This window comes from Suillus subaureus (genome assembly GCF_016647635.1).
Source record: "Suillus subaureus strain MN1 chromosome Unknown BJ212scaffold_3, whole genome shotgun sequence".
NCBI lineage: Eukaryota > Fungi > Basidiomycota > Agaricomycetes > Boletales > Suillaceae > Suillus > Suillus subaureus.
In genome coordinates this window covers 1,547,727-1,568,962 of record NW_024538559.1, presented here as the reverse complement: position 1 = coordinate 1,568,962, position 21,236 = coordinate 1,547,727, and the positions used below count along the sequence as shown (strand labels likewise).

The 21,236-nt window shown below is 47.2% G+C and overlaps 10 protein-coding genes across 10 annotated transcripts; all 10 read left to right on the top strand.

Annotated features, from left to right (window-relative positions):
* Nucleotides 1–68: 68 nt before the first annotated feature.
* BJ212DRAFT_1225407 (uncharacterized protein) lies at nt 69–794 on the top strand (the record flags this gene model as incomplete). Its single annotated transcript, XM_041329445.1, has 2 exons — nt 69–351; nt 415–794. Coding segments are annotated over 2 exons (663 nt in total), but the record flags the coding sequence as incomplete, so codon positions are not given.
* A 4,402-nt stretch (nt 795–5,196) lies between these two features.
* Nucleotides 5,197–7,118, top strand: BJ212DRAFT_1322480 (uncharacterized protein). Its single transcript, XM_041334464.1, has 2 exons — nt 5,197–6,553; nt 6,612–7,118. Exons 1-2 carry the CDS (start codon nt 5,342–5,344, stop codon nt 6,990–6,992), a joined length of 1,593 nt encoding a protein of 530 aa, XP_041198521.1. The 5' UTR covers nt 5,197–5,341; the 3' UTR covers nt 6,993–7,118.
* On the top strand, nt 7,105–9,100 carry BJ212DRAFT_1322477 (NADP-dependent oxidoreductase domain-containing protein). The gene is made up of 9 exons (XM_041334463.1): nt 7,105–7,427; nt 7,485–7,589; nt 7,646–7,794; nt 7,851–7,963; nt 8,015–8,096; nt 8,145–8,239; nt 8,295–8,420; nt 8,473–8,525; nt 8,578–9,100. Exons 1-9 carry the CDS (start codon nt 7,397–7,399, stop codon nt 8,733–8,735), a joined length of 912 nt encoding a protein of 303 aa, XP_041198520.1. The 5' UTR covers nt 7,105–7,396; the 3' UTR covers nt 8,736–9,100.
* Nucleotides 9,083–10,347, top strand: BJ212DRAFT_1476083 (NADP-dependent oxidoreductase domain-containing protein; the record flags this gene model as incomplete). Its single annotated transcript, XM_041339320.1, has 9 exons — nt 9,083–9,113; nt 9,171–9,275; nt 9,340–9,488; nt 9,544–9,656; nt 9,708–9,789; nt 9,847–9,941; nt 9,997–10,122; nt 10,176–10,228; nt 10,280–10,347. 9 exons carry the CDS (start codon nt 9,083–9,085, stop codon nt 10,345–10,347), a joined length of 822 nt encoding a protein of 273 aa, XP_041198519.1.
* Nucleotides 10,348–10,588: 241 nt separating this feature from the next.
* On the top strand, nt 10,589–12,141 carry BJ212DRAFT_1322468 (NADP-dependent oxidoreductase domain-containing protein). The gene is made up of 9 exons (XM_041334462.1): nt 10,589–10,705; nt 10,737–10,795; nt 10,844–10,992; nt 11,047–11,159; nt 11,213–11,294; nt 11,359–11,453; nt 11,510–11,635; nt 11,691–11,743; nt 11,801–12,141. The coding sequence occupies exons 1-9, from the start codon at nt 10,671–10,673 to the stop codon at nt 11,989–11,991; spliced, it is 903 nt and encodes a 300-aa protein (XP_041198518.1). The 5' UTR covers nt 10,589–10,670; the 3' UTR covers nt 11,992–12,141.
* Nucleotides 12,142–12,982: 841 nt separating this feature from the next.
* Nucleotides 12,983–13,714, top strand: BJ212DRAFT_1322466 (uncharacterized protein; the record flags this gene model as incomplete). Its single annotated transcript, XM_041334461.1, has 2 exons — nt 12,983–13,435; nt 13,489–13,714. Coding segments are annotated over exons 1-2 (233 nt in total), but the record flags the coding sequence as incomplete, so codon positions are not given.
* BJ212DRAFT_1322462 (uncharacterized protein) lies at nt 13,704–15,372 on the top strand. Its single transcript, XM_041334460.1, has 9 exons — nt 13,704–14,150; nt 14,198–14,206; nt 14,261–14,300; nt 14,357–14,385; nt 14,492–14,605; nt 14,659–14,755; nt 14,810–14,933; nt 14,998–15,093; nt 15,143–15,372. The coding sequence occupies exons 1-9, from the start codon at nt 13,905–13,907 to the stop codon at nt 15,180–15,182; spliced, it is 795 nt and encodes a 264-aa protein (XP_041198516.1). The 5' UTR covers nt 13,704–13,904; the 3' UTR covers nt 15,183–15,372.
* Nucleotides 15,373–15,429: 57 nt separating this feature from the next.
* On the top strand, nt 15,430–17,011 carry BJ212DRAFT_1573944 (NADP-dependent oxidoreductase domain-containing protein). The gene is made up of 8 exons (XM_041342099.1): nt 15,430–15,565; nt 15,776–15,924; nt 15,972–16,084; nt 16,137–16,218; nt 16,271–16,365; nt 16,417–16,542; nt 16,600–16,652; nt 16,715–17,011. Exons 1-8 carry the CDS (start codon nt 15,535–15,537, stop codon nt 16,909–16,911), a joined length of 846 nt encoding a protein of 281 aa, XP_041198515.1. The 5' UTR covers nt 15,430–15,534; the 3' UTR covers nt 16,912–17,011.
* Nucleotides 17,012–17,088: 77 nt separating this feature from the next.
* BJ212DRAFT_547053 (uncharacterized protein) lies at nt 17,089–17,867 on the top strand. Its single transcript, XM_041343468.1, has 3 exons — nt 17,089–17,502; nt 17,553–17,741; nt 17,794–17,867. Exons 1-2 carry the CDS (start codon nt 17,166–17,168, stop codon nt 17,648–17,650), a joined length of 435 nt encoding a protein of 144 aa, XP_041198514.1. The 5' UTR covers nt 17,089–17,165; the 3' UTR covers nt 17,651–17,741; nt 17,794–17,867.
* On the top strand, nt 17,823–19,561 carry BJ212DRAFT_547027 (uncharacterized protein). The gene is made up of 9 exons (XM_041343467.1): nt 17,823–18,470; nt 18,522–18,530; nt 18,584–18,623; nt 18,686–18,714; nt 18,771–18,774; nt 18,828–18,940; nt 18,997–19,093; nt 19,146–19,266; nt 19,322–19,561. The coding sequence occupies exons 1-9, from the start codon at nt 18,033–18,035 to the stop codon at nt 19,440–19,442; spliced, it is 972 nt and encodes a 323-aa protein (XP_041198513.1). The 5' UTR covers nt 17,823–18,032; the 3' UTR covers nt 19,443–19,561.
* Nucleotides 19,562–21,236: the final 1,675 nt, after the last annotated feature.

Sequence of the window (21,236 nt, the reverse complement as noted above, 5' to 3'; positions counted from 1 at the left end):
AGCAGCAGACCGCAATAAGTGGAAAGCTTAATATTCAGTAATATAACATGGACAGGTTACATTCTGATCCAAGTTTTTTAGTATGCCCAGACTTTATGACCGAACGGTATAGAGTCAGCTGCACCAGCATGGTCAATGCCAATGTCACGGAAGCTCAAGCAGCAGAGACTCTCCGCAACATCTGGATAACGACCAACGAAGATTTGTGTCTACAATGGCATCAACAAGTCGTAGAAGATGAACATTTGAATGCTGAGAGGCGCCGCTTAGCTGAAGAAGAAGCAGAGTGGCAGAAGGCTGTACTTGAACTTGAGGAAGCCACAATGAGAGCAGACGAGAGAAAGAAAAATTGTTTCAAGCATTTGCCAATTCCAGTGTGACCATGTCCACTCGTCAATGACGAAGAAGCTTTAGTTTCCAAGTTCGCCTTGAGAAAGTTGGACAAGGGTCATTATGTCGAACTATACTATTGGACCAATCACGGTCTCAAGGATGCAATGATCAATTATTGCACCCGAGATGACAACAGTATGGTACCTACCAAGGGCGAGGATGGTTCCACAGTCTGGATCAACGCGGCGTCATCAAAACCCGCCTCAAGAGTCATTCCAGATCGTAACCTAGCACCAGCTGATTTCTCTCAAGCGGTACCACACATAGTAGCAGCGCTAGAAGATCGAGATTGGGCTCAGCAAAGAGTTTTAATGTTAGCGCAGTTTTGGGGAGCTATCATGGTTCATCGCTATTGGAACTCCCGCGATATGTTGGCTCAGAAGGCCATTCTCTTGTTCCAAGAAGAACAACATTGTGCGTGGCACAGCGCCATCACTTTGGCCAAAGGAGCATGGGACATCTTGGTCATTGACAAGATGGCCCTAGCATGCACCTTTGAGCGAGTTTATCAGTCATCTCTCATCCGCTCAGACAACCCGAGGCCAAACCCCCAGGTATGTAATTTGTAGCCATTTCGAAGCAACCCATCACTGATTGTTTTTCTTCATTTTAACTCATCGCGATTATCAATGTCATTGATAATTCTCTACATTGGTGTTACCTTCTGTCTCGTGCGTTTGCCTTATGCATTATTGTGTGTGCTGTTTCGAAATCTTGTGGTTGCGTTGGCGTTTATCAATTTGCGATTGCAGTCACCTGCATTCTAATCTCATGGCCGTTTACCATCAGATTCAGATCCAAGGCAATAGTTCTCGAAGTGGGCAGGGTGAACAACCCTCCCACAAGCATTCGAGATGTTCAAGGCGGTCCATGTCCCCACAACCTCGGTGTTGCTCAGCTTCTCCTGGAACCAATAAGAAGAGTAGTGGAGTGAGAAACTCTCAGGCACCTGCACACCAATCGGGTTTTCAAGACAGTGTACATGGCCATCGTGCCCCAGCTGTGTGCGCAGTCTGCCTGGGGTGTCATGGACACAGTTTCATCGAGTGCACTGCCGAATGTCTGTGGGACAACAACTTCCCAGCTGTTGCCACTCGCTCCAACAAAGCTCTCCTTTTGCAAGGTTCAGACAAACCACTATGCGTCGACTGGCAGCGCACACGAAGCTGCTCCAGTCGACAGCACAATGACCAACATGTGTGTTCAGGATGCTTGGCCACATCTCATGGAGCCCAAGCTTGTTCTCAAGTGCAGGCAACACCAGCCGGTCACCCCATATAATCACACAATATGGGAGAGTCAATTTCGTGCTCATAACCTTATCGACATCTATCCAACTTTACCAGCAGGACTTCAGTCAGGTTTCAACATCAACATCCCCAGCATTCGTCATACTCAATCCCCACCTAATAGCCCCTCGCTCATCACCTTTCGGTTCGCCTTTGAGACTATCTTGGACCATGAACTTACCACAGGACGTTATATTGGTCCCTTCACGCACGACGATCTACTACATCTTCTGGGTCCCTTTCAGTCCTCTCCCATCTCCATTATACCCAAACCAGGGAAGCTGGGCAAGTTTCGCATCATACAGAATGTTTCCTTCCCCCTGGTCCCTTCTACAATCTATCCCAACAGGTCAATCAACTCAAGCATTAACTCCGATGATTTCCCATGCACTTGGGGCATGTTTGACACCATCTGCACCATCATACGATCACTCCCACCAGGGTCCCAAGTGGCCACACACGATGTGGCAGAAGCATATTATACCATTCCTTTGCATGCCTCGCAATGGGCAGCTGCAGTGGTCTGTCTCCCAGATGGAGACTTTTGCATCGACACATGTGTCACCTTTGGCATGGGACCCTCTGCAGGTGCCTATGGCCACATCGCAGATGCTGGTGTTGACTTACTATGAGCTGCAGGTCTGGGTCCACTCGCCAAATGGGTGGACAACCACATCTTTTTTTGCATTCAACGAGAACATCTCCTCAACTACAATGCACACAGGAGCGCTGTACATACTCTCCTGGACATTGGAGGACGAACGCAAATGGGAGGGCGGTTGTGGCACAAAGGCAAGGTGTTTGAGGATGACAGCTTCGAAGTCCATGCCGAAGATTGTAGGTTCCCGCTTCGTGACCTATCACAATCCTCCTTGCGGGCTGACATTGACACAGAATTTGCATTCGCCTTTGCAGACATTGATTGCGCCTCCTTACCATTGGGTATCCCTTGGGAACCGACCAAGGATTCAGTCTTCGCCTTCGTGGCGTTATACCTGGGCCTGGTCTGGAACCTCATCAAACTTTTGGTTGAATTATTGTTGGCAAAGAAGAATAAGTACTCTGCAGCCATCGCAGAATGGCAATTGAAGCCCATGCATGTTCTCCTTGAGGTCCAATGGCTCTATGGCAAACTACTTCATTCCTGCCTGGTGGTCCCAGCAGGATGCACTTACCTCACCACATTGGAAACCATGCTCGGAATCTGCACCAATCATCCTTTCATGCCACACCACTCCGTTTGCCACCTCAATGATGACCTTGACTGGTGGCGAGCCAAGCTCGCACAATCACACGTCCATTGCTCAATCTCACAACCCTCCTCTCTCATTGACATTTGTGCATTCTCCGATGCCAGCACATCTGTCGGAGTTGCAATTACTCTCGATGGGTACTGGCATGCCTGGACCCTGCATCCAGGGTGGTCAATGCTTGACAGCCAGCGAGACATTGGATGGGCTGAATGCGTGGGATTTGAGCTCCTCATCCACACCATCCTTAACAGCCACGAAGCGCATTCCTCCAACCACTATCACGTGTTCTGCGACAATCAGGGAATTGTCGATGGCTGGAAGAACGGTCGCAGCAGGAATTGGGCCACTAACCTCATCTTATGTCGAATCCATCAACTCCTTGACTCAGTTGGGAGGGGAACTTCATTCCATCTGTCCTATGTTGCCAGTGCCAACAACCCTGCAGATGGCCCCTCTAGAGGCATCTTTCCCCCTCATCGTTTCCTCCTTCCACCCATTATCCTTCCTGGCGACCTCTCAAAGTTCCTCATTGATGCCGACCTATCAGCCACACCCCTTAATACCCTCATCATCAATCAGAACCTGAGCTCTGATGAGCTGGTTGTCGAGGCAGACAACTGGAACTGGGGCGATCAACTCTGCAAGTTCCATGATGCTTGGTGGGACTAGAACCCCCATTTCCTCAACACTCCACCAATTGTTCCAACGACCACAGTAGCACAGCTGCGTCCCTACAAACCTATGCTAACCCCATCAACTTCAGTCCTGAGACCACACTGTCTGGCTCGAGATCGACTAAGGTTATGGGTACCCACAGTATCGCGTTCACGCTTAGATCACACTGGAGCTGTGGTTGCAATCTCAGAGGACAACCTAGACCGTATACTTGTTGTCATTGTGCACTCACACGCCCCAAGCACGAGAGAGACTTACAGCTCTGGTTTGTTAGTTTTTCATGTATTTTGTGATTCACGCAACATCGCCGAGATACAGCGGTGCCCGGCTCCCTCGCTCCTCATCCTTGCCTTCATCGCTTCTTGCGCAGGGATGTACTCTGGAAGAACACTCGAAAACTATCTATATTCAGTACGTGCATGGCATTTGCTGCACGGTCAGCCCTGGTTGGTCAATCACAACCAAGTCTCATTAGCGCTGGAGGGTAGCAAACGGCTTGCACCAGCGACTTCGACTCAACCAAAACGAACCCCATTCACAGTGGATCTCATCAAAGACTTATGCTCCATGCTAGATCTCAACACGCCACTTCATGCAGCGGTCTACACATGTCTCACTACCTCCTTCTTCACCATCGCAAGGACAGGAGAGTTCATGGTACCAACACTGTGGGGCTTCAACCCGTTGGTACACGTGAAAGTAGGTGACATGAGGAATGAGAGAGATCGGAACGGTTTCGAGGTGACAGTCTTTTGTCTGCCACATACTAAAGTCGCAATCACCAGAGAAGAGGTGTTCTGGGCAGCACAGTCAGGTGTTGTCGATCCTCAAGTGGCGCTCGCGAACCACCTTGCCATCAACAAATTGTCCTCGACGGACGCACTCTTCAGCTGGAAACATCATGCAGGCACATGACCCTTGACGAAGACCCAGTTCCTCAAGTGTCTACAATCAGCAAGTGATCGTTTACGCGGCGACTCATTGAAAGGGCATGGGATCAGAATTGGTGGGACTTTAGAGTATCTACTACGAGGCGTGCCTTTCGAATCGGTCAAAACCATGGGCCGCTGGAGCAGTGATGCTTTCCTCATCTATCTTCGACGACACGCTGTAATCCTAGCACCATACCTGCAGGATCGTCCAGTGCTGGAACCTTTCATGCGCTATGCACTTCCATGAAGTAACAACATCGTAAGTTTTGCGTAACGCCTTTTTTTTTGGGGTCGAGCTCACGCTAGATGCGTCGTCACGCTCCTTATATTCAGGGTATCTCAGCTTGCTCTTCCCCGTTTTAAGAAAGGCCCCAAGACTTGTTTCGGTCGAAAACCCTGCGGGTTTTACCCAAAACTCTCGTTAAAATTTGTTTCACTCTATTGAACTTTCGTTACTAGCTATTTTCGTGACTCGAAACTTATCATGTTCTCATTCTCGTAGTGTCTTAATCCATTGAACACATTTCTCACAAGATAAGCATAGACTAGACTCTAGTGGTCTAGCAAGCTTCGAACGATCGCTTACGTAACACAAGCCATTAGTAGGGTTAATGATCCCACCTGTCTTCGCTGGTGGGAGTTTTTGACCTTGCGGTAAGAATGACGCGACTGAATTCCAACGATACACAGACTACAACAACATCCCTGCCTTGCAGGACCTACAGGTTGTTGTTTGCAACCATCAAACTAGTCCGCCGCTCCCTTTTGTGATATACCTGTATTTTATCATCGCTGGTCGATGTCCCACTTCGATACCGAGCACTCCAACTTGGAGAATAACCCTCCTATCCTGAAGCTGCCTTTCGAAATTCTTGATTATTGCTGGGGTTATCTGAGACGACAGGATCTTCTCCAAGTGTCCCGCGTGTCCCGCGTATTCTGGTACACCTCGAGATCTAGGATATTTCAGTCGCTCACTGTCACCCTGCCATCTCCGGACATCCTCCCCTTCAGCCAGAATCTGGTCCGTCTCTCAACGAACAAAGTTCCTAAGATGCTTGAACGTGCTACTACCCGAATCACAAGTTTCTATTCAGATCCAGGTGCTGGTGAACTCTGGGACATGGTCCAAGATTGGACGATTGCAGCTGCGCCGGCGATCAGGAGCAACATCCGCTACTTTGTTCGCTCACAAGAAAAGAACCTGGCTCCGAGTCCGGTCGATGTCATCTTTCCGTTTGTGTCATGCAGTCGTAACCTTCGCTCTCTCGAACTTGTCCGCATGAATCTTGGAAGGCAACAATGGATCATCATCGAATCCTTACCTGTACTAGAGACTCTCAGACTCATCTCATGCCTCTTCCCGCCTTCATCTCATTTGGAGCGCCCACTCAAACTAAAGGAACTTGCGATCGCTGGAGACAGCTTCGGTCCCCGTTCAATTGAAGAACCATTGGTTCCTGTGCTCTGTAACCCAGCCTATCTAGAAAAACTCACCCTCATCGATTTTCTTATCACCCACACTGTACTAGCGGTTCTTTCGTCTATGGCGCCCTTCCCCCACCTCACATATCTAAGCATATTTGTTACATCCCCGAGTGGCGACCATTTCTTCAGATTCCTCGCAGCAATACCTGCCCTAGCAACATTGAGGATTTTCCCCTGGTCTGCAAACATCACGCCGCGACACCCGTTGCCAGCCCTGTCTTCCCTTCGGTCTTACGACGGCTACCCAAACCTGCTTTCGTACATTGTGCCTGGACGACCAGTCGATTGTGTTTGCCTCGTGCTCATGATGGTCACTACAAATGACGATCAACCAGGTTATGCCATCCATTCCGAGCTGGTCTCGACCGTGCGCGACATCTCACTTTCTGCAGTCTCAGTCAGGAAACTAGCAATCGAGTATTTTCTGCCCACTTTAGATAACCTCGCCGCCATCGCGAAGCATCTTCCAGATCTTCATCACCTGGACTTAGGTCTTATCTCGGGGCCCCCGCCACTAACACCCGTCAGTGCTGTATTTACCTTTACACTGCAGTTTCGTTGATGCTTTTCCATGTCCACAGGGAGAAATTATCACCCTTTCCGAGTCAAGTTCTGAGTTCGGCCTCAACCATGCTGGTGAACCACTTGATACTGTGGACACTGTGCAGGTACGTCGAATCGCAACTAAGGCCATACCCTCACGAAACTCTTTTCAGGGCCTTCTGGTTTGGCTGGCGGAGGGTCGTGCCCCACTTCCGCCTAAGTTGGTGACACTTCGGCTATCACATAGTTCAACAGAAAACGAGGACGTGCAATGTGTGGAAGGTATCAAACAATGGGAACTCGTTCGTTGCTTGCATAGTAGGTATCCGAGACTGTGCGAGGTCGAGATGGGAGGATGCCGTTGGTGGAGGGAGGATGTGCATTGGTCGCGGGAGATTCTTGATTTTGAGGAAACGTAGATCCTTGTCGTGTGCGTATAGGGCCGGATGTGCTTCAGGTTCACACCAGTGGGATGCAAATAACACTATAGACGCACATCTATTACCACTCCTGACAAACTACGCTGAAGAACAGGTGGACTGGGACTCACCATTATAATAAGCGATGATAAGTATGAGAACTCGTGAGGTAACCGGAGGCAGTCCAAAAATTTCCCATCCCTCCTTCTGAATTCCCTCGAGTGAACCACATGAGCCACCAATTCCTGCGTCGGCGGGCTGGGCTTATTCATATCATTGGCTAGGCCTCATGTACACAATAGAAGTGTGCCCATGTGACGTCGATTTGAATAGCCAGCAGTCCATTCACCACATAAACCCACTCTTTTCCAGCTGTCTAAAGTGACCCTCTATCATTCGTCGCAATGCCTTGGGAGTCGATCAAGCTGAATTCTGGTAGGTGTTTCTTTCGTCACCTCAGAACCAGCGCTGACAAGGTGGTCCATATGTCAGGATATTACATTCCAAGTATTGGATTCGGTACTTGGACGCTAGGTAATGGCCAAGGACCTATCGACCAGGTTGAACAAGCTCTGGAAAATGGGTACAACCATATCGGTGAGTCCGGTCACCTCACAGCTACAACTTATGTTGACGTCAATCCTATCGCATAGATACTGCGCAATCCTACAGGAATGAAGGAGAAACCGGCGTCGCTTTGAAAGAAAGCGGGCTTACTCGCTCAGATGTCTTTGTGACCACCAAGTACTCTGGTACAAACGGTCTTGACATCCCAACTTCCATCAGGAACAGTGTCAACAGCGTATGTTCTGTCTTAACTTTGGAGCCAGTATCCTCATAACGGTTACTGCTAAATAGCTTGGGATATCGTATGTCGACCTTTATCTGGTCCATTCCCCACGCCTGGCAGTACCTGACATTCCTACATGTTGGGCACAAATGGAAAAGGTCAAGGAAGACGGACTTGCTAAGTGAATGATTTGCGAGATAATCCTGTTGGACAATCTGACATGAAACCGCAGGAGCATTGGTATCAGCAACTTCGGCGTCCAAGACATGGAGATTTTGTTGGGATCTGCGAAAGTCAAGCCTGCGGTCAACCAGGTGTGTAACATCAACTTGTCCAAGACTTTTCTTCATAAGTTCGCATAGATCCTCCTTCATCCATACGTTTATAGGCAACAGAAACCCATCCTTGAGTATGCCGCGAAGAATGGAATCGTCATCGAGGCATACAGCGCGCTGATGTTAGTTAAACTTCAGGCTCACTGATGCATCGTTCGTGCTGATTGTCATCCCTAGCCCCATCACGAAGTTACCTGGCGGTCCTTTGGACAAACCATTGAACGAAATTGCCGCAAAGTTTGGTGTGACGGCCGATCAAGTCCTTCTGGCGTGGACTAAAGCCAAGGGAGCCGTCGTCGTCACGTGAGTCTATATGTAGTATCTTGGAATTTCCCATTAACAGAAGCCTATCTAGCACAAGTTCAAAGAAGACGCGCCTGCAAGGCTACCTCGCGGCAGGCGATATAAGTGGGTTCAATTAGATCAACTGTTTTCACTAGTTCTGAACAATTTGCTTTAGCTTTGTCTCTAGAGGATATTGCTGCCATTGACGCTGCGGGCGCTTTGGGCGAGAAGAAAGTAAACATGAAGACTATATTGAAAAGGGTTGTCGTAGGTGCAATTGCTTGCACTGCAGTCTTTGGTGCATGCAACTTCCTCGGCATCAGCATGTTGTGAAGTGATCGTTAGCCTTTGATAAATGCTCAAATGTCTCTAGTACCTGTTCATCATGCCACCAATCCAGTTCCATGCTGCATAACCACTCGAATAGAACCATTCTCAGAAGTTTCCCATCCTTACCTCTGAACCATGCTTGTTCACAATCATTTGTTCAAGATAGATAAGCCCCATGATCCAACAACTCATGTCAGAGCAAGCTGGGTCTATTCATATCACTGGGCCTCATGTGCATGATAGACATGTGTCCATGGGGTGCCAACTTGAGTAGTCAGCTGTTCGTTCACCACATAAACCCATCCTCTTTTCCAGTCCTTCAAGGTATCCCTTTATCATCATCCATCGCAATGCCTTGGGAGTCGATCAAGCTCAATTCTGGTCGGTGTTTCTTTCGTCATCTCCGAACCGGTACTGACTAAGGGACTAATATGTCAGGATACTACATTCCAAGCATCGGATTCGGTACTTGGAAGACAGGTAACGGCCAAGGACCTATCGACCAGGTTAAACAAGCTCTAGGAAATGGATTCACCCACATTGGTAAGTCCTCAATCCCTTGGTATCTCCGAGCGACAGCTTTTAACGCACATATCCCGTCGTGCAGACACGGCGCAGGCCTACAAGAATGAAAAGGAAACCGGTGATGCTTTGAAAGAGACCGGACTTTCTCGTTCAGATGTCTATGTGACAACCAAGTACTCCGGTACAAACGGTCTTGATATCCAGACTTCTATCAAGAACAGTTTGAACAGCGTATGTTCTGTCCTAGCTTGTAGCCAGTGTTTTCATGACGTTTACTGCTACATAGCTTGGGATATCGGATGTTGACCTCTATCTGGTCCATTCCCCGCGCCTGGCAGTACCTGACATCCCCACATGTTGGGCGCAAATGGAAAAGGTCAATGAAGATGGACTTGCTAAGTGAATTATTTGCGAGGTGGGGCTACATGACAATCTGACTTGAGACCACAGGAGCATTGGTATCAGCAACTTCGGCGTCCAGCACATGGAGACTTTGCTGGCATCTGCGAAAGTCAAGCCTGCGGTCAACCAAGTGTGTAACACCGAATGATTCAAAGCTAAATTTGACTTGAACGACAATTTGGCGTAGATTCTCCTTCATCCATATGTTTATCGGCGACAGAAACCTATTCTCGAGTATGCTGCGAAGAATGGAATTATTATCGAGGCATATAGCGCGCTGATGTTAGTTCACTTCAGACTCCCTGACACATATGTTTGTGCTGATTGTCATCCCTAGTCCCATCACACAGTTGCCCGGCGGTCCTTTGGACAAACCATTGAACGAAATCGCAGCAAAGTTCGGCGCGACGACCGAGCAAATTCTTATGGCGTGGACCAAAGCCAAGGGGGCTGTCGTCGTCACGTGAGTCTATATGTGGTATCTTGCAAGTTTCCCATTGACAGTGTCCCGTCTAGCTCGAGTTCAAAGAAGGCACGCCTGCAAGGTTACATCGAGGCAGGTGATATAAGTAGGCTTTCATTCGATCTACTGTTTGAAGTAGTTCTGAACGATGTTCTAGCTTTGTCTCCAGAGGATATTGCTGCTATCGATGCTGCGGGAGCTTTGGGTGAGGAAAAGCCAGTGTAAAGACCATGTTGAGAAGGGTTGTTCTGCAGTGTTATTCCTCGGTATCTGCATGATGTACAGTTATCGTTACCGTTTAACAAGTGGTCAAATGTCACAAGTGCCGGCTCACCTTGTGACCGCTAATCCAGCAAAAAAAGTTCCAGGCTGCGGAACGACCTAAATAGAACCATTTCTCAGATCCCTCGCGTGGAGCTAAATGGTAATAGTTCGTGTGAGTAATGTCTTGCGTTATGTCTGAGTCGTCAACGGGGACAAGGCTTGTCCCAGCACCTTCTAGACAAACGATTTACATCCCGCAAGGTTAGTCGACAAGCACGTCAATAATGCCTTGGGACTTGATCCCCTTGAACTCCGGTGCGTTTTGATGCATAGACTGGATCGCTGGGAAGTGGACAGTGGCCAATAGATCAGCTCACACAGGCCTTCGATACAGGATTCTATCATATTGGTGAGTATACTTGGGACTGGCCATCGCATCCCAGCCAATAGCAAGCAGATACCGCTCAGCTTTACAGGAATGAGGCCGAGGTTGGCATCGCCATCGGTCAACTTGGGCTAGAGCGTTCCGACGTATTCATCACAACCAAATTTTCTGGCCTCAATGGACTCGATATTCCGACTTCAATTCGAAATAGTTTGGAATACGTGCGTAGTAGTCATATATTGCATGCGCGGATAGAAGTCGATTAACAATCGCAGTTGAACACTTCTTATGTCGATCTGTACCTCATTCATAACCCGGATCTAGCTGTGCCAGACATACCAACTGTTTGGGCTCAAATGGAGAAAGTCCAAGAAGCAGGTCTCGCTAGGTAGCTATCAGTACTCGTAATTCATCGGATTCGGAAGCTGACGTTGACTGCAGGAGCATTGGCGTGAGCAATTTCAATGAGAAGCAGCTAGAGATTCTGCTGTCGTCCGCCAAGATCAAGCCAGCTGCTAATCAAGTGAGTAAACAGACCGATTACGGGCAGTTAACGAAATTCAAAGCGCGGCCGCTCCACTATGTAGATTTACCTACATCCTTACAATCATCAGCAACAGTCTCCGACTCTGGAGTACGCCGCCAAATATGACATCGTAATCGAGGCATACGGTGCTTTGACGTGCGATAATTTCCGAGTTCACTTGAAAGTTTGATCATGATATTCCATATTTGAAGGCCTGTCACAGGCGAACCAGGAGGTCCAGTGGATGCCCCTTTAAACGAAATCGCTACGAGGCTCGGAGCCACCGCTGATCAAGTGCTCCTCGCATGGATCAAGGCAAAAGGTGCAGCCGTGGTGATGTGTGTCTTTATTAATCGGTTGAGGGGTGACGTTGTTGATGTCGAAACCCACCAGCACCAGCTCTAAAAAAGCGCGTCTTCTAAGTTACCTCTCCGCTGGAGATTTTGGTGAGTCACCTTGTTGCAAATGACAGACCAAGTTGAAGGTCTGATGCATCACGACAGAACTATCTGCAGAGGACGTCAAGACGATTGATACTGTGGGCGCTATCGGAGAGAAAGGAATCACGGTCAGACATGGGCTGCGTAAACTCGGGGTGGGCGTTTTGTTTGGGATCCTGATCTTGGTTGCCTGCAGCTATTTCAAAGGTCGAAACAAGCGGAGCAACGTTGCAAAGGTGCTGGAGAGAATTTGACCGTCATGTAGGCTACGCGCTCGATGAAACACCATGTAAGATTACCCTCACTAGTATGTCTTCTTCTCCCATACGTTGAAGGCTAGCCCTCGGCATTTAGCATCGCGAGCGATCATTGTATGAACCTCTGAGGCCTAAGGGTCTTGTAGACAACGCTCAAGGGTACGGAAATGAGGGTGAAGTGGGTATTGCTTTTCACAGAAGAGATGAATTACTCTGGCCTCGCATGATGGGGCCAACATCCCTACTACGATCAGAAACAACGTCAACAACAACGTGTGACTCATCACAATAGGTCAGCCTAGATGCCAATGAAACCAGATCAACACACTTCATGCGGACCTACACCTGACTCATAACCCACGCCCCACGGTACCAGACATCCCGACGGACTGACTGTTAAAATATATGGTGACATCCTTGTTTGCTGCTTTGGCTTCCCGCTAATATATCAATAAAGGAGTGGTATAAGTTTGCGGTGAGCCAGGTAAGAGATCAATACGATAAACTTTGCTCACGGGGGCCCGGAGTCTAACCTTCGAGATTCGAGAAAGATCTTTTTCCATCCTTGCGCTGTAACCTATCGAGCCTTTGCTGTTATTTCAGAGTAAGGATTGACAGATTGTTATTGGATCTATAATGCTCCTTCGCTCACAGGATATTTCATCTAAATAAAGTTTTAGCTAGGTTTACATAGAGACAATGGGCCTGATGAGTTGGGTACTGAAACTTAGCTTGAAGGGCCGGCAACTAATTCAAGTTGTGAACTCAATCTGAATGTGAATTTCATCAAAATATAGCTAGACAGGCTTGCCAGGATTGGCATAGACTGCTATACTCCAGTGCGATACGCTGCATATAAGTGCTTGCATGTCAGTATGATACTTCGCGTTCAAATTGAAGGGTTAAATTCGAGGTCGAAGCTTGGGTGGCAGCAATAATGATTCCTCGGAAATGGCCCCGGTCCCCGGGGGTCCTACTAGTAGATCACAACCAATGTCTTTTATCGATCTCCAGCCAGCTCAACACAAGTACATTTATGGTCCGCTCGCAACGAGAAGAGAAGCCTTCTATGTCAACACGATGACCATAATTTGAATCACATTTTCCACCAGCATCAGGCACTGCATGCAACAAAGCGCAACTGTGGCGCTTCCTGTAGTGCTAAGTGCTTTCCCTTCTCTCCATAGGCGGCTTCCTAGTCATTTTCCACCACTTGCAAGTCGGTGGTTTGTCGAGAGCACTTGCACTTGGTCACGGTCATGTCTCATGAGTCATCATGCCATGGTGCTCGATTGAGTCTGGTGTTGGAAACGAAAGGTTTGATCTAGGGCTGGCAACACTCTTGAAATCACTTATTGTCGTGTGTTTTTTTTACACAGGCACCTTCGAGAACCCCCGCGTGTGTTGCCCATGCACTTGCGTGCATGTTGTGGTGGCTTCGGTAAGCAGAATTATACCACTTCTGTCTGATGCAACCCTAACTTCTGTTGCCAGCATGTTTGGAGTGCACTGGTTGCGGCCTCTGCGCAGTGGGGATCGACGAAGCTCGGGGCCCCTCCTAGTTGAATGCCACCTTCATCTGTGTCCTAGTCTCAAGTGATCTGAGCACTGGATACTGTGGTTGTGGTTTTGTGAGCTGAGTACCTATCTTAAAATGGACAAGTTATTATACCGCGTGTACTTCCATACATCTTGTATCCACGTGTAAGCTTTGATTTCATAGAACACTGCATGTGCCAGTGTATGTGTCATTCCGGCGACCGAGGTTGTCAACGAAGATCGCCTACAATTGTTGCGCTCTCCTTGCTGGTGTTCTGCTCTCCCTCCCGCGATCCTGGCAGGACCATCTCATATGGTGCTGGAGTATATATACATCCAACACTGGTCTACTATTCTCGGTCACTCTGACTATGCCTAAGAGAATCTCCGCTGCATTATCTGGTACCCCAACCGGTGAACCTCGTCCTCCGGCACCATGGCATGATGATCTACCAAAAAATAAATTTTGGTGTCTCTGCTACAAGGCATTGTGCATGATTGCTGTATCGACGTCGTCGGCTGAACACTGGCGTTACCTCACAGAGCGTCCGATAAAGAAAGAATGGATAGCACACAAGGAAATGGTGATGAATCGGTTTGAAAACATGAACGTCACTGTAAGTTTAGGCAATATGCTTCTTCGATTATTGAAACTTATCTACAGGCGGGTCTGGTAAAATTTTGAAAAGTTGTTCGAGGATTGTGGCTGACTTCATCCATTGCATAGGTCTTGACGACAAGCGCCGTTTTCATATCCACTGATCCTCGCAAGTCATTTTTGTCCTGTAGGAAACTACCGAAATCCTAATCTGTCGGTTATCAGCATTTGCACCTCTTATGCCCTACGCAAGCGTAAGCACCTTTTTGTTTTATCTTCCGCCCTCACTAGGAAACTAATAAGTTCTTCAGCATGGTACACTTTCTCCTCTTGAAACTTCGTTATGTTAACGTGTAATTAGGGTCATATATCCTTCAAGTGTGCGCGTTTGTAGCTGCGTTGATCAGTCTGATGACTGGTACTTCTGTTCTCATCATCTATGACACTTGCTATACAAATGATCAGTTAATGAAAGTGCGTCATTCACCTTCATACGTACTTCAGAATTGAGTAACAGTGACCGTTAGACGTTAATGCACTCTCGCTGGCGTCGCATATGTTGCCTTATACTGATGGCATATCCATCCCTGGCTCTGGCAGTCTCGACATTGACTTTGATGACAGGTAAATTTGTGTGCACGTTCCGGTTTCGAGTCGTTGATCTCAACACACTTTTAGCCTTCTTTATAGCCGGTTTCACATCTGACAAACTCTTTGTAAAAATTATGACTGCAGGAACCTACTTGACACTGATTTTGCTCGGCGTACTTGCAATATGTGTATTCAGTCCTCATTTAAGAGAGTGCGTGGTCATACATGTCACCCGCCATCCAGAAATTAATTTGTGTGCTATTTTGTGCTATCAGGATCGTTGATGGCGAATCTGAATCACATGCCACAGACAGTCACAATCCCCAAAGCTCTGAGCCAAAGGTCGTCCGCGATAGCGGGGTTTGTCCCAGGCATGTGCCTATTCATCCTGCTTGATTCGAAAACTAATTCAAGTATTAGTGATCACAGAAAACCAGACCCTTCGCGCAGCCTCGCGTAGGGGAGCAAGTCTAGGGGGAGGATTGCGCCATTAGCTGGTGGTATGGATGGACATGTCACTGTCGATGTCTCATTTGTGATGACTTTGTGTCGCTTTGAATCGGTGCTTCGCGTTGTTCTATGCACTCTGCAGGTGTTATATCTAAGCAGCCCAGAATTTGTATACAAAGGTGCTGGAAAGAAACAAATGACCGTCATATGCTACGTGCTCGATGAAAGACTAAGATTAGCCTCAAGTGTATCTATTCATATACTCTTCCCATCCGGTGAAAGCTGGGCCTCTGCAATTCAGCCGTCTCTCAGACGACTTAGTTGGCAACCATCCCAAGCCTGATTAGAGACGTATCACAACTATGCCTTGGGACCTCGTCACGCTGAATTCCGGTAAGTTCAAATGAGGTGGAATAGTTCCTATTCACCCAACGTCATCAGGCTACGCTATGCCGAGTATTGCTTATGGTACCCGGACCCTTGGGAATGGGCAGGGTCCCATCGACCAGATCGCGCAAGCTTTTGACACGAAATACTACCACATCGGCAAGCATCTCTGAGCATTGCAATTATATGAAGGTCTGAAATTTGAGGGTCTTGTAGACACCGCTCAGGGGTACAGAAATGAGGGTGAGGTGGGTATCGCTCTTCACGAAAGCGGTCTGTCGCGCGGAGATGTATTCATTACGACTAAATACTCTGGCTTCGATGGGCTCGACATCCCTACTGCGATCAGAAACAGCATCGACAACGTGGGTGGCCCACCACGACTGGTCAATCTAGATGCTAATGGTACCAGATCGGCACGCCTTACGTAGACCTATACCTGATTCATAACCCACGCCTCGCGGTACCGGACATCCCAACAGCGTGGGCAGAAATGGAGAAAGTGGTGGATGATGGGCTGGCAAAGTGTGTTACAACAACCCTATTTGCTGTTTTGGCTCACCGCTGACCAACATAGGAGTATTGGTGTAAGTAATTTCGGTGTACAAGATTTGGAAATTCTGTTGGCGTCCGCGAAAATCAAACCTGCTGCGAACCAGGTAAGGAACAACATGATGGGATTTGCTTGCGGGGTTCTAACCTTCAAGAAAGATCCTTCTCCATCCCTATGTTTACCAGCAACAGGCGCCTATAGTGAAGTATGCTGCTGAACATGGCATTATCATCGAGGCATACAGTGCCCTCCAGTGGGAAATTTTGTATTGTATCACGTACACGCGACTGACGTGAGGATGCAGACCCCTAACAAAGGAACCTAGTGGTCCGTTGGATGCTCCGCTAAACGAGATCGCCACCCGACTTGGGGCAACTACAGACCAGGTACTTCTCGCTTGGACAAGGGCTAAGGGCGCGGTTATCGTCACGTAGGTTCCACTTCGTTTACCAACGTTGTCGATCATCAATTCCCAATGCCTTTCTAGAACCAGTTCCAAGAAAACACGTTTAGAAGGCTATCAAGATGCAGGCGATATTGGTAAGTGCTATCTCGAGAAGTGACTTGGTACGTACGGCAACTTTACATTGTTTACATGGCAGAGCTTTCAAAGGAAGATATTGCTGTGATTGATGCTGCTGGCGCATTAGGCGAAAAGCGAATCACCGCTAGAATTGGGCTGCGGAAGTTTGGTGTTGGGGTTCTAGTTGGGGTTATGGTGTTGGGCCTTTGCAGTTATTTCGGAGTAAGGATTGATAAATCGTTATGGGATCTGCTATTATGCTCCATAGTTCGTTAGGACATTTCATTTGAGTCAGTCTGTGGCTAGGTTTACACTGTGTACAGACAGTCCTGATGAGTCGGGCACTGAATTCAGAAAGGCTAGCAAAACGTTCAGTCCGAACTTCGATCACCTAGACGCTTGCCAGGGTTGAATAAATAACTTATGTAATCTATCCGAATTCGGGTCCATACGGTTGATTCAGAGAATGGGTGCCAAATTGCCGCAGCAGCGCATCAGATACATCTCTGCCAGCTCAACGTTCAACCACTATGTCTCTTATCTCCAGCCAGCCTAACACAAGCACTATGAACATGTATGGTCCTCTCGTAACTGACAAGAAGAGAAGTCCTGCATGTCAACACAACGCCCACGATCTGAGTTACCCATGTGAATGCCCTTCAGCATCACACCGTGCATGCCACAAATCGAGGCTGCGGCGAATCATCCTGCCTATAGCGCTTTCCCTTCTCTCCATGGGCGCCTTTCTGGTCATTTCCCACTGCTCGGAAGTTGGCGATCTGTTAGGAGCACTCGGACTTAATCACGGTCATGCATTGGACAAGCGCCAAACGACGAGTAGCACCTCAAGCTTCACGAGCAAAAAATGTGGTGCAACAATGTCTTCATTCATTGTTTCTTCTGACAACTCACTTCAGTGTACCTAATTATTATTTTTGTTGGCCTTTTCCTCGTCCTTTTAGCGGCTATAATGCTCAGTTTCTGGTGCTGTCAAGGTTCGATCAAACAATCTTGAAAGCGCTTATTGCCTCATGTGTTTGATACAGGCGCCTTTCAGAATCCCCTGTGTTGCCCATGCTACTTGTGTGCATGTTGTGGTGGCCTCGGTAAGCAGGACTATTCCATTTCTATTACACCAACCTTACCTTGTGTTACCAGCATGTTTGGAGTGTATTGGCTGTGGCCTCTGCGCAGCTGGCATTGACGAAGCGCTATAGATAAACGCTGCTTTCATCTCTCCAGCGATCTGAACCCTCTACTTCATGATTGCGACCCTGCCGGCTGATCTATCTTATGATGGACAAGTTAATGATACTTCCATACTTGTCGTATCACATCATTGGCGAGCTTCTGTTCAATGAACAATATATGTGACATTCTAGCGCCTGAGGCTGCTGATGAAGATTGTACACACTTCGTATACTCTCCTGCTCTGCTCACAGCTTACTTCCTTCCGCGTCTATCGGTTCCGGGTAGAACCGCTCATATGCCAGTGCTGTATATATGCTCATGCAACACTATGGTGCACTATCACTCTCAGCATTTTCCCCATGCCTACGAGTTCGACGGTACACACCACCCCCCTTCCCACCTCATCATCCTCCGATGACTCCGAATGGTGTGATCTACCAAGAAATCCTTTTTGGTGTGTCTGCTTTAAGGCGTTGTGTATGATCGCTATATCGAAGTCGTCGGTCAAGCACTGGGAAGAGCTCAGAAAGAATTCGACAAAGTCCAAACAGGATTCGGAAGAGCTCAAACGGAATTCGACGGAAGAGAAATCAGAAAAGCATAAGAAAATATTGATAAATCGGTTTGAGAACATGAACATCACAGTAAGCATCGGTGGTAAACATAGTCCTTCCGTTATTGAAACTTATTTGCAGGCGGGTCTGGTAAGCAAACTATAAAAAGCTGCCCGAGGATTGTGGTTGACTTCATTAAATAGGTCTTGACGTCAAGTGCTGTTTTCATATCCACCAGTCCTCGCAAGTTCATTCTTTGTCTTGTATGAAGACCACGAAAAACCTAACCTACCTGTTTTTCTCAGCAATCCAATCTCTTATACCCTATGCAAACGTAAGCATTTTTCGTTTCTTATAGTGTCCGTGTGTAGAAACTAACAGGTTATTCAGCAAGGTAAATGGTAAACTTCCTTCTCTGGAGACTGGGTTGTGGTAACGTGTGTCCAGGATCCTATATCCTCCAAGTCATCTCTTTTGTAGCTGCGTTGATGAGTTTGATGACTGGCACTTCTGTCCTCATCATCTACGACACTTGCTATGCACACGAATGCATATTGGAAGTGCGTCATTTGCCTGCCTTCATACGTCTTCAGGCTTGAGTAATAGTAATTATCAGTCGTGCAAGGAATCTCGCTGGCGCCTCATATGCTGCCTCTTACTGATGGCATTTCCTACGCTAGCTCTGGTAGTCTCGACATTGGCTTTAATGTCAGGTTTGTGTGTGGAAGTTCCGATTTTAAATTGCCATTCTCAAAGCCTGTTCAGCCATATATATTGCAGGCCTCACATCGGACAAACTGTTTGTGAAAGTCCTGACTGGAGCATCTTGTGGAATATTTCTCCTCCTTATTGTGCTCGCAATATATGTATTCAAGGCTCCTAAAAAGTATGTGCTTTTATATATCACCTAACGGCCAGAAATTAATTCGGGGTGCCATTAGGGCTGCCTATGCCACCGGTAATGTCATGGACAATGGCTCTGGGCAAATACCCGTGGTAGCCGATTATCAGGGCAGCTCGCGTGGGCGTGCTGCAAGTCTAGAAGACGGATTGTCCCATTAGCTGGCGGTATGGACGGACATGTTACTGTCGGTTCATTTTGTCAAGATATAACTATCGACGTCACTCTCGTACGTACTCTTCCTTTCCTTTTACATATGCAATCACTCTTCACTACACGCCTGATACACGTTCCCCTTTGATTCTCCGTCTCAATCATGGTATTAAAGACCTCTCCTCGTCGAATATAGTTCTCTAGTCGTTTCACTGAATCTAAAGCCTTCGTTCTCGTTCGTCGTTCCTAGTCCGAGCCTCTCTGATTCTCAATACATTTTTTGTTGTTGTTAATATTACTTTGAACCAGTTCCTTGCGTTGTTTCCTCTTAGATGAGAGAAAAATACAACTATACACTCTGCAGCGCGGAGGGACAGTTGTATCCAGCAGCTGCGGCACAGTATTTTGTCGGTCGAGAACCACTCTTTCTATCACTCTTATCATCATATCGTTAAGTTGATGGGTTGATAGTTCCTGTTCGCTATGATAGTTGTCACTCAGAGTCTAGTAAACTGAATGCAGAATGCCGAGCTATGTCGCCAGTATTGACATGGCCTACGGTGGTCACATCTTGAGGTACTGCGTTTGCTGCTACGATAACATATTTACTATTCCATTTACTGGTGGGTTGAGCTGAGGATGACGCAGCGGTAGTACCAGTGATGATTAGGCTATCGTAGTATTGAACGCCTGAAACTACAGACACGCTGCATACATTGTTACAAACACAGTACATCACAGACGAGAATCCAGGCGTTCACTGAGATGTCAGGTCTTCAAATTCGAGCCAGGGTTGATGCCAAGTAAAGGTCCTATGCTTTCGAAGTTAAAAATCTGGTTGAAGGTTGCGGATGTTCTCTTCTCTGAATTTGACCTATAGCTATACCGTGACTTGCAAACGGAGATTTCAGATGAGACTTAGTGCGCAAAGGCTTAGTCTCCTCTAGCCAAACTAAATAGAAGGAAGACAGTCGTTCTTTCTTGATTATGGACGTCGACCCATATTTCAAACATATACAAGCTTGTCATGCGTCGAAAAAAAGAAAACACAGACGAGCTCCATCAGTAAACTCACACATTCCTTAATGTCCTTAACACACTTATCTCAAAACTCGTTTGCTCTCTCTCACATCATTCACCTAGCATATCTTATATTCTTTGAGTGTGAAACACAATAAAACATATATATTAATACACCTCAACATTTTTTTTCTGAATACATTCAGGTTGAAATTTCGGACAAGTAGATCCATTTTCAACAAGGCAGTTAAGTGCAAATAAGTCTGTTTAAGGGCAAAATAAGGAATGTGTGAATTTCCTGATGGCCTTTTAGTAACCAACAAAATTGAACAAATCCTCCACTTCCTCGAGTCAGGGATAATTTAAATTGACAACTTGTACTTGATGGGATCTGCGCAGTGCAAACATTTGAGTAACTTGGCATGGACTCCACGCCCCTTTAGTCAGCATCGTGTAGTTATAATAGGTAAGAGGACTTTGTGCACCTTTGGGTTGCCAGTTTGCACTGGACCTGATTTGGTGTTTTCCAGTTTTCACTACTAGGTTGATTGTTGCAGAGCATCATAGTCAAATATTGAGAACATCACAATAATATACAGGTACAGCCCCCAGCCCAACATACAATACAGCAAACTAACTACTGTAGAGATACAACACTAACTTTGTCATGCATCACAAGCTGCCATGAATTGAAGCTATTCAATGTGACTGTCACACTGATTTTCATGACTGAATATCAGCAAAACCCTGATTTGGGTACAGTGCCACAGCCACACAGCATG